This window comes from Anabrus simplex, chromosome 1 (assembly GCF_040414725.1).
Source record: "Anabrus simplex isolate iqAnaSimp1 chromosome 1, ASM4041472v1, whole genome shotgun sequence".
Classification (NCBI taxonomy): Eukaryota; Metazoa; Arthropoda; class Insecta; order Orthoptera; family Tettigoniidae; genus Anabrus; species Anabrus simplex.
Genome location: NC_090265.1, coordinates 953,715,241 through 953,727,280, shown reverse-complemented (window position 1 = coordinate 953,727,280; position 12,040 = coordinate 953,715,241). Strand labels below are relative to the sequence as shown.

The window sequence follows — 12,040 nt, the reverse complement described above, 5'->3', positions numbered from 1 at the left end:
GTCTTTGGGCTTTTATATATATAATAGACAGAAATATGCACACAAAAAGAAATTAATTTTAACAAGGACACTGGCCGTCAAGTAATTGGTACCTGATTACCAGCCATTAAAGATGTTTTTGTTCCCAACCCTTCTATGTCTCCTTTTCACGTATCAAAATTTATATTTTTTTCACTTCTAGATACAATGCTGACCATTAAAATTGCTACACAATGAAGGCAGCATGCAACAAACATCAAATTTGCATGAAAGCTACAACATACTGGGATATAAAAATAATGTAAAACTAATCTCATGGCACTACAGCCCTTGAAGGGCCTTGACCTACCAAATGACCGCTGCTCAGCCCGAAGGCCTGCAGATTACGAGGTGTTGTGTGGTCAGCACGACTAATCCTTTTGGCCGTTATTCTTGGCTTTCTACACTGGGGCTGCTATCTCACAGTCAGATAGCTCCTCAATTCTAATCAAATAGGCTGAGTGGACCTCGAACCAGCCCTCATATCCAGTAAAAAATTCCTGACCTGGCCGGGAATCGAACCCGCAGCCTCCAGGTAAGAGGCAGGCATGGTATCCCTAAACTGCGGTGCCGGCTACATACTGGGATATGCAAATGATCAACATTTCAGCACATGTTCACTAAGCAGGTAAAAGGAACGCCATATGATGTGACCTGTTGCACGGAAAGGGACCTAAAGTTGGAATTTTAATTTTTGAGGTTTTCTTGGTTCAAAATTTGGCAAAAGATACTGAGCCTTTTAAAAGATTTCATGGTTCTAGGTGCAATTCTTCAGAAGATATTAATTATTGACTGTTGCTATTAAGAAAACTGAATTTTGAGAAAAATGCAACTACAGCTTTCATTAACTTTCTTACTAACTGTACAAAGTTTTCATGACATTGAGTGGCAAAGGATCAAACTGCTGCATAACTTAGTTTGTTAAGAAGACCCATAAGTAGCACAAGAAGTCAAAATATAGAAATGCAATTTTTACACTCCAGACACTTTTGTTCAGCTCTGCTGTAAAATTTCCATTGCTGACGTTGGGTCCCTTTCCGCACAGCAGATCATATATACAGTCTGTATAAAAGGGAAGATTGCACAGCAGGTTTTACAGTCAGAAGTTTCATTTGAACGCTGGTTCTTTTTTGTAAAGGTCATTTGCCTCGTATTAGAAAGATATATGCCGACCAGCACATGTCAGAATGTGACCGTGGCCTGTTGGGACTGCAGTTCATCATTCCATGATATTGCTGCTCGCGTTTGTCAGGATCTGATGACTGTCATGCTAATATGGAATCGATGGATTCAGGAGAGCCATACAGAATGCCATGCTGGATCTCACCGGCCACCCAAGAGGACAAACGTATCGTCCGCGCAGCGTTGTGGGACCATACAGCCACGTCACGTACCCTGAGTCAGGAACTTGGCTCATTTTCAGCATGACAAGTGTCCACATGCACAGTGCAATGACGTCCACAGCATCGTGGACTGTCAGCTCTGCGACCATCGTTGGAGCTTCCCTTGACACGGCAACAGAGACGGGCGTGTCTACAGTGGTGCACTGAATGATGACCATAGACATAGGAGTGGCGTAGCATCATCTTTTCAGATGAATCTCAGTTCTGTGTACAGCATCATGATGGACATATCTATGCATGGAGGCACAGAGGAGAATGAACGTTGCCAGTTTGCATTTGTCATCGCAGTTATGGTATTTTCAAGTAAAAATTCCACCTTTACAATACACTTGCTTTTATTCTGTTCAGAATAACATTATTTTAGTAAAATAGAACATGTTTCATCCCATTGGGACATCTTCAGCCATAATCGTAAGATGAAGTATACAAGATATTAAAATTCACATGTTAAAAAGCATTGGGTAGTTCTTGTTGATATGTTCTGTCCTATGCCAATTAAAAACATAAAATTGTAAAAATATAAATTACAAGCAGAGTTGCAGATAAGGAAATTATTCAATAAATATTTACCCCATTGACAGTCGTGTCTTGATGGGTTTCAGCTAGTTGTTAAGAGTACAGAGTAGAATTTTTGTTGCCAAAAGCATTGCAAGCAAAAATAGTTTCTATTCGGAATATAACTTGAACAGAACAGTCGAAATGTCTTTTCACAAGAGTTTAATCCTGGTGTAAACAACTAGGCAGAGCAAGTTGCCTTTGCACGTGGACATAGACGTAGTTGATTGGAGAAGCAACCGTCGCACTCACTTGACTGTATGCGAGCTCGAAGGAAAGTAGTACGTGGCATTAATTTGATTTTATTTTAGTTCATTACATTTAGAGAGTTTGGAAGAGTACGTAATCAAATGGTTGTCATATATACCAGTATAAATGTTTTTTTAAATATAAAATAGTGATTAAATAACGAGAAATGAAGGCACAAGGCGTGGTGTAATACAGGAAGTCTTCTCGTATTGAGGGAAAGTCCCAAGCTGTACATCGTGGAGATAAGGTGTTGCATCTTGCAGCAGCAGTCAGTGTTATTGTTCATAGTGAGAGAAATGGAGCAAGAGGTAAGATCATCACGTGTAGTGAAGCACAAAAGAGGAATACCGCTCAGAAGTGACCATAGGCAGTGCATTGTGAATGTGTTCAATAAACTACGTGAACAGAATCCAGGTTTAGTTGTTTATTCAGAAGTTCAGATCTTCGCACTGTTATCGTATGTGATGCGCAGCCCTGTACGTCCGAACATGAGACGTTGGTGGAGTGGAGGTCAGTACTACATGCTCAGCGAATCACAACTCTTTCTTTGGTGGAGGCGTGGACATACCATGTTTACATCAGGATTAAACTCTCGTGAAAAGACGTATAGTCTAGGTTAGGCGAGTTCCTCTTCTGAGGATGTAGAGCAAAGTCTTGACAAAACATAAGGAGTGCACTACCTTTGCACAGCAAAAGCTTAGTCTGTCTGTTATGCTGGACCATGAAAGCATTAATCAAAAAGTTATCTACTTTTGAAAAACCGTAATGAAATTCTGTTCTGTTCCAGCTGCTATCCAGTAAACTACCTGCATGGCCAATCAGTCTTGGATCATTATAGGAACACTGGTGTGGTCATGCTTCCAAACACAAACTGCCAATAAACTGATATTTTAAATCTTTTGAATTTGCAAGAAAAAGCTTTTAAAATTAACTGTACAAATACCATATAAGTATACACAAAAATAACTGAAATATGTTTACTCTATTATGTACTATGAAATTTTTAAATAATATTTCTCCTGGAGAAATATCTTTAATATTCAGTGCTAGAGTTCCTTTCACCTGTATAAAGTTACAAACAGCAGTGGTCTGCATATTCAGATTGTAAATTGACCTACCGTATATATTTGTTCTGTGTGTGCTGCTAATTCTAAACCTTATCTCCTACAGGTGTGCAGTATGAAACTAACTGTATTTGTATATATTTAGATTACAGATCCACATGTTGATTGACAATGATTCTTGGACATATACCTGCATCACCCCTGAAAAAGGGAGTCAGCTCTTGGCATTTAATTTTCTTGAAAGTGTGAAGAGTAAATTTTATGAAATTCCAAGCCTGTTAAGTAGGAGTCCAACTGCAGCACAAAATGAATTTGATAGAGATTTTGGACCCATCCTAGCTTCATTCATGGTAAGCATTTAGAAACTTCCTAAATATTAAAGATTACTAAACTCATCATCATCATCATCATCATCATCATCATCATCATCATGAATAGTTTCCATTTATGGGCTGGGTCTGTTTGGAACTTAGCCCGCTCCATCTTTCCTGTCTTTCCACACCTCTCTGTTATGAAACTGGTCCAGTTCCCTCCTCTCTTCTGAACACTCTCTTCTACATCTTTCCGCCACCTGTCCCTTGGTTTTTCTCGTGGTTGTTTTCCTTGTATATCCATCTCATGTGTCCTGAGTATTCTATTCTCTGACTCTCTCTTCATGTGTCCATATCAGAATCTTTCTGTCTCAATCTTGCCCTGATGTAAAGTATTAGAGAAGATATCTCTCTATATAAAATCTGTGGTGTGTCCTCGTGTGTGTCTGTCCAAAGGCTTTCACACATTTGAGACAGCACATATATTCACTACACAGTGCAGATTATTTCAAAAACTTTTCAAGTGCCAAAATGACGGCTGCATTTGAGCAAATATTGCTTGGTCTCACTTCTCACGTCATGACCATATTACTCTTTTAACTATCACTTGCTCTCTCATTTGCCCACACAGCCTTCCCATTGGCTGACCTGTGCTTGAGAGCAAACTAACTCCACATGGTGTTCAATTTGTTGCAGTCAAGTGAAGAGTAGGTCATGTCTGATGTAAACTGTTGTTCTGTAATTTATTGTTTGCAGATCTGATTATCACTGAATAATTTATTTCTGATGTCTAGATTGCATGCCAAAAGACTGGATTCATTTCCAAACCTTTCCATAGTGTTCATATGGAGTAAGAGCATATGACACTGTTGATGGTGATTCGTCTGTTGGATGAAGATGTTAAGCCTTGAGCAGACCCCTTCATGTTATTCGACAGGAGTAGGCTATGTGCCAGCACTGGGTTTCACCCTTTCTGTTCCTACTATAATATATCTCGTTAACTCCTCTGTTGAGGTTAACATCAGGAAGAGCATCCAGTCATAAAAACCCACAACGAAGATTCATCTCGCTTCATACCCAACCCTGTAGAGAAGCAGGACAAGGGTTAAACATACAATACAATTTAATGGTAATATCATCTATGTTTATGAGAGTTTAACCCTTTGCGCTTGTACGTTATACATGTTTCAACATCACGGTTTCTTGTGCCAATATGTCAGACCTCTTCCTATGTATCTTTATTCTAAAAGTAGCAGCCAATAACAGCAGCATATAAGCTTTTAGCAACTCTTGGGCAATATCACATCTATAAAATACTAGTTCATAGCCTTTGATATAGTGCTGAGACGAGGAGCCACTAAATGGAACGCATCATTCCAACTAGCCACACACAGAAAATGACCAAGGAAATGTGCTCTGAGTGTAGTAACAAAGGGACACCCACTTTTTTCAAAACCTCTCCAGTGAAGGTGTTTGCTTTGAGTTGTACCAGGTGATTTAAAAAAAAAAATGCTATTTGTTTGGGGCGTTGACCTATAGAGATCTACCAGGTGGTTACAATTACATTTCCTCTACTTAATCCACCCTCATACTAAACTCAGCAGTTATAATGTACAGATTATAGGCTACAAGATTTGCATGGTTCATTGCTTCCTTTAATACCATGACTGACCAACCACCAGGTGCCATTATTACACATCGGTATTGATATCCTCTTGGACCAGCAAGCACTGCAGTCGTTAAAGAGCAACATGGGCTTGGACAAGAACAGGGCTTTCTCCGTGAAGCTCCGTTATCAGGATAACAACAATACTGCAGCTGGACTTCAAGAATATCGCCACTTGAAAGGACTACGGAGGAGCCCTCTTTCAACTCCTGCTTTGTGAAACGTGGTGAAGGCATTCAAATGAAGTGGAGAGCTGGCTGTAACTCTGGAAAGAAGCCAGCGACCAGTTGCACAACAGATGGTTGAAGAAATCACTGTTGCTCTAGAAGACAGTGCTGAGCTTAACCAATGATCATCAAGCAGTCCAAACTGTCATAGTAGCTGAACGTTCCATGATCCACTGTTCAAAAGGTGTCCCATTGTTAAGTGGTATCCACACATTCTTACCATACAGCTGACACCACAGGACACACAGGAACATGTTGACTTCACTCATTGCTTTCTCGTAAGGGTTGAAGTTGAAGAGACCTGGCCTTGGATGATCTATGAAGTGACGAAGCACATTTTTCTCTTAATGGAGAAGTGAACACTCAGAACTGCGGAGTTGGAGACCTTTGCCTCTAATAAATGTACATTAAATTCCTCTGCATTATGAACATGTTACTGCATGGTGTGGCTTCATAGTTTTTTTTTTTTTTTTTTTTAAGAGGCTGGCACTCAAGGTCCCAGGATGTGAAGTATGATTGGCCTATGTTACTGCATTGTGCTTCACCAACATGTGATACCTGCCCTACAAGAGAGATGCATTGAACAAAACTGTTCTTATGCAGTATGGGGCTGCACCATGCATCATTTGTCAAGTTTAGAGCTTCTCCATAATACATTTGGTATGATTAAATTCTTAGCTGATCATTTCCAAATGATTGGCTGTCCTGTGATTTCTGGTTTGAGACTATCTGAAAGACAGAATTTATCAGGGGAACATTGGCACATACCCAAGGGGATGCTTTAAACAACTGTGCAGCAAGCTATCCTATGCTTTCAGACTGTCATAGATACAGATGGACACCATTTTGAGCACACTTTATAGTGTAATGGATGCTATGTCCACAAAATCCAGGCTTATTATATGATATGGCAATGCATTAAAAGATTTTAACTGCTTATTGATTATTAATGGGTGTAAAACTCCAGAGCATTGATGGACAAAAATTTTTTTGGCCTTAAGTCTGTGCATTTAGCTATGATTGCTGCATAAATAATCCATTTTCATCAGTTTACAAGTAACTGGCAAATTGTCTATTTCAGTTATCAGCTTAGTTCTGGAAATAGTTCTGGTGTACTTGTCAAGAGCAGCATGAACGACTCACAATATGACATAAAGGAGCAGTGGCAGGGAAGGAGATAGCGGTGGCAATGGCGACAAAAGGATTATTTCTCTTCCCTACGGCTTTGGTAACATTCACATTACGTGTCCTCTTCATGTGATACACAGAGAGATAGTTAAGTAGGGAAAGTTTAATTGTAAGCACCTGGTATTATACAGAGAATACAAGTGAGAGAACTGAATCCTATATTTCTAGCAAACATGTAATCAATTAAAATATTTTATTTCAGTTTCAGCCTAGTATAAAAATATTGTAGCCTTGTGACAAATTTCCAGACAAATAATGACAAGTAGACTTGCATACAGCCAGACTTATTCAACCGCTAAGGGTTAAACGTGAAAAGCATTTCCCCTCAACAGTGTTTATATCTGCCCAGTTCCCACTCTTTTTGTCGCTATTGCCACCCCTATCTCCTTCCTTGCCACTGCTCCTTCATGTCATATTGAGAGTCATTCATGCTGCTCTTGACAAGTACATCAGAACTATTTCCAGAACTAAGCTGATAATTGAAATCGACAGTTTGCCAGTTACTCGTAAACTGATGAAAAGGGATTATTTATGTAGCAATCGTAGCTAAATGTACAGGCTTAAGGCCGAAAAATATTTTGTCCATCAATGCCCTGGAGTTTTACACCCATTGACAGGCCTCACATTCAAATCCTCAATAGGAATTAAACTCAAGTATATCAGATTATGCAATGAATGTGTGTATACTTAGTCATGTATATCTTTCAGACTGTTTAAATGTGGAAGAACAGCATTCATATCTGATAGCTCCATGCCCAGCCCCTGTTCGTATTGTTGGTGAAGAAGATCTCCAACACCTGCGGTTGACTGCAGGGATTTTGTAATTACTTTTGTGATACCAATTGTTTGTGGTAGACATCTAATATTTGAGAATCTTCCAAAACGAGAATATGTCTATTAGAATCTTTTGGTAACTGTTAGAATTTCTGTGTGATAAATTTTTCACTATTCGAAGAAAGATTCCATTATGAGATCATTTAATTGATTGTATCTGTACAGACATTTTGATCAATAACATACTTCCCACACTGTGGCACCAAGGCAACATGTTCATTTACTAAGGGGAGTAAAATAGGATTGATTCCCCTAAATATAATATTTAATTCTTACAAAACGAGAAAGCTGCATTTCACCCCAGATGGTCCTCATAAGCTAATTAGGAAAATTGAAGGCCCTTTTCTATACCAGCACAATAATGTTTCTTACAGTGAAGCAAGGTCATCTATGCCATGATTAGCAGAAAATCAGGCAGACCTCTTTAACTAGCCTACTCTAAGCCCTGACTGTAACCTAATAGGGTAAAACTCTAACAGGGTAAAATCTGGGACAAGCTGCAGCTTTGAGTACCAGACCCACTTGACCTACAAAACTAACTCTTTGCCATGCTACAGCAAGAATGAGAAAATTATATTTGTCAGCAGCATACCAGAACTTAGTGGAGAGGTTTCCCTGAAAGGTAAATCCACTAATAAAAGGAAAGAAAGATCCATTGTCCTATTATTTACCTGGTTAGCGCCTTTAAAACCTGTAGCAATGGCTATCATGTGTCTTACAGCCATATGTTGCATCTAACATATAGAATCCGTCCTGAAACACCCACCCCAGGTTATCTCTATATATAAAAATGTTCCTGACTAGCTCACTCGTCAATATTGCTCACACTTCCCACGAGGCTAGAGAGCAGAAATTTGGCATAGGTGTTCCTTGTAAGGTAATTAAGGAAAGTAAGGATGTTTCATTATGATTATTTATTATAGGAGGGAGGGGGAGTAAAATAATGGTTAACTCCCCTATATTTATTTCTTACAATTCCCATGAATCTAGAGGGCTGCAATTTGGCAGAGATGTTCCTCAAAAGCCAATTAGGAAATGTGAAAATGTTCCCATTGTGATTTTTTCCATTAAAGGAGTGAAATTCATGCAACTACCCTAGTTACAATATTATTGATTTCCACACTTCACGCAAAGCTAGCGGACTAAATGTTGGCACAAGTTTTTCTTATAAGGTAATTAAGAAAAGAGGTTTAATCCCATGTTTAATGATGAAAGGGGTAAAAATTGGGATAAAAACCCTAATCACAATATAACTAAATCACATACTTCCCACAAAGGTAAGGGCTGAAATTTGACATAAGTTTTTCTTATAAGCTAATTAATGTTTCATTTGGATATTTTGTGGCAAACGAAAGTGAAATTGAGGTAACTACCCTAATTACGATATCACTAAATTATACACTTCCCACAATGTTAGAGGGATATCATTTGGCACAGGTGTTCCTTTATAAGCTAATCAGGAGAATCAAATGGGTTTTATTCCAAAGTTTTTTTTTTGGTAAAAATGGGGTGAAGTTGGGGTAACTACCCTAAACACAATGTCACTAATCACTCGTTTCTCATAAAACAAGAGAGCTGCAATTCACACAGATGTTTCTCATGAGCTAATTAGGAAAAGTGAAGATGTTATGTGATTAAAGGGGTGAAACTTGAATAATTCCCCAAATTACAGTATCATTAATTCCTACACTTCCCATGTAGCTAGAGGGCTGAAATTTGGCACAAGAATTTCTTACAAGCTAATTACTGAGAGTTAATGTTTTATTCTGATGTTTGCTGGTAAAGAGGGATGAAATTGGAGTAAATGAAAACCTACAACCTGTTTTCCAGTTATAGACCGGGTCAGGGATGGATTGAATGAAGCCCCATCTGGCGGCGATGATAGGAACTATGCCGGCTGCCGAGGCCTGTCACACTCCTCTGGGGCAATGATTAATGACTGACAGATGAAATGATATTGGAGAGTGTTGCTGGATTGAAAGATGACAGGGAAAACCGGAATACCCAGAAAAAAACCTGTACCGCCTCTGCTTTGTCCAGCACAAATCTCACATGGAGTGACCAGGATTTTAACCACGGAACCCTGCCGTGAGAGGCTGCCGCCTGATGAAATTGGAGTAACTACCCTAACATAATATCAATAAATCACTCACTTCCCACAAAGCTAAAGGGCTGAACTTTGACAAAAGTGTTCCTTACTAGTGATGGGTAGCTCGTGAATGAGTCGTTCAGAATGTATGCTTCACTCTTATGAAGTGTGAACTAACCACTCAAATTCAGTGAACTGGTAGTTCAAACACTTCATAGTTCTCACGCTTCATAACATTCACAATTCATTTGATTAGTCTATTACTCGCTTTCTTCCCCCCTCCTACTATCTGCATCATCCATTAACCCTTCATTCCCAGACCCATCCTACTTGTCAACTGTGTTCTTACACATATTTCCTTCTTCATATGAGACAGCCTATCTCTTAATCTTTGACCCTGTCAACTATTATCTAGAAGGTGTGTCTAGAAGGGAGTGTCCGAGGACAAGTTTGGCTCACCAGATGCAGGTCTTTTGATTTGACTCCCATAGGCGACCTGCGCGTCATGATAAGGATGAAATGTTGATGAAGACCGCACATACACCCAGTCCCCATGTCAGTGAAATTAACCAATTAAGGTTAAAATCCCGACCCTGAACTAACTACTTCATTTGAACACTTCACAGTAAAGAGTATAAATGAGAAAAGTAGTTCATATGAATGAACTGATTTGACCTATTGCTATTTCTAACAAGCTAATAAATGTTTTATTCACCGAGCTTGATAGCTGCAGTCGCTTAAGTGCGGCCAGTATCCAGTATTCAGGAGATAGTAGGTTCGAACCCCACTGTCAGCAGCCCTGAAAATGGTTTTCCGTGGTTTCCCATTTTCACACCAGGCAAATGCTGGGGCTGTACCTTAATTAAGGCCACGGCCACTTCCTTCCCACTCCTAGCCCTTTCCTGTCCCATCGTCGCCGTAAGACCTATCTGTAATACCAATATAATGGTCCGTTATTGGACATTATAAATTATCGCCTGTTCTAGCTTTGTATCGCCAATCTGACATTCAATTCTGCTGAATTTCTTACCTACCGACATCAATTTAGTCTTGGAGAGGCTAATTTTCACACCATACTCATTGCACCTATTTTCAAGTTCCAAGATATGCAGGCTTTCGGCACAGTCTGCCATTAAGACCAAGTCATCAGCATAGGCCAAACTGCTTACTACATTTCCACCTAACTGAATCCCTCCCTGCCATGTTATACCTTCTTTAATTCCATAGTCCCCCAGTACAGTGAACATCTCTTCCCTCGGTACCCTGTCATATGCGCATGACCTTGAGTGTGCTGCGCTGATCACCGGGAGCTGGCAGTTTGCTTCTATAAATCTATTCGTCTTCGACTTCAACATATTTATAGATCTTCATATGTTGTTCGATAGTGTTGTGACTTTGTACCTGACGGTGTGTAAAAACTGACCCATTTGACCGTTTTCCACTGTTCATAAACATTGTGAGACTTTACCTATCATTGCGTGTGCTGTACTACCATTTATAATATTACGTACTGTTTTCTTTTAAGTGACTCACAGTTTCTACCCCCATCATCATTTTATATTTCATCTTATACCGATCCAGAGTTCACTTAATCTTTTTCTTTTTCATATGCATTGTTTTTCATGTTTTTTGTTTTGAATGGCTGACGATGACCTGGACTTTACATGCACAGGCTAACCAAGCTAAACAAAAAGCCTTCTCTTATATGAGCCTTAAGATCAAGATCGCTAAATTAGGAAAAGACATCGACTTCCTGAAACAATGCATATCCTACAATCTTACCCCCAAATTTCTTCAGAGTTGTACCAGAAAAAAATATTTCTTCTCACATGTTAAATACCCAAAGAATAACCAACAAAATTTGGTTAAAAAACGAAATTTGTTTCTTATACAAGAAAAAATCATTTTTAAACAACAGATTATACGAAACACATCTAGAAATTACTAATCTTCTCCCGAGTGTACAATGGAACCTCTTCCTAACTCAAGTAGACAATAAATTATTTCATGTACTGTCAATTAAACAACAAACCCTAGAGAAAAAACTCAAAATTCTTAAGAACAACTCTTCTTCACATAAATTTCAGTTTAAGAACCTTAACACACCCTCCAAAACTATTGAACAATTCCATCCTCCCATTGTAAATCTATCTAAAACAACTCTGAGTGATGTTGAAAACTCAATTCTTTCGAAGGGCCTCAAACACAATTGGCCCAATCTCAACACTTTCAATGTAGCCACCAATTTAATTATTGAATCTGAAATAGCCATTAACAAAATGCCAACAGGTGAACAAGATGAAATCAGATATGAAGTAAAAAGAAAACTCGAAAAAAACTTCATTAACAATAACAAACATTTCTCATAATAATAATAATAATAATAATTTAATTAATGATAATAAAATCATTTCAGATCTTAAAAAGAAAATCAAT

At 38.7% G+C, this 12,040-nt stretch overlaps 1 protein-coding gene across 1 annotated transcript in view; it reads left to right on the top strand.

The window, feature by feature from the left end:
* Positions 1 to 12,040, top strand: part of LOC136857793 (vesicle-associated membrane protein 7) — a 79,687-nt gene that overhangs the window by 43,629 nt on the left and 24,018 nt on the right. The window contains exon 2 of the mRNA XM_067136727.2: positions 3,435 to 3,639. Within this exon, the coding sequence (XP_066992828.1) occupies positions 3,435 to 3,639 (205 nt within the window). The remainder of the gene's footprint in view (positions 1 to 3,434; positions 3,640 to 12,040) is intronic.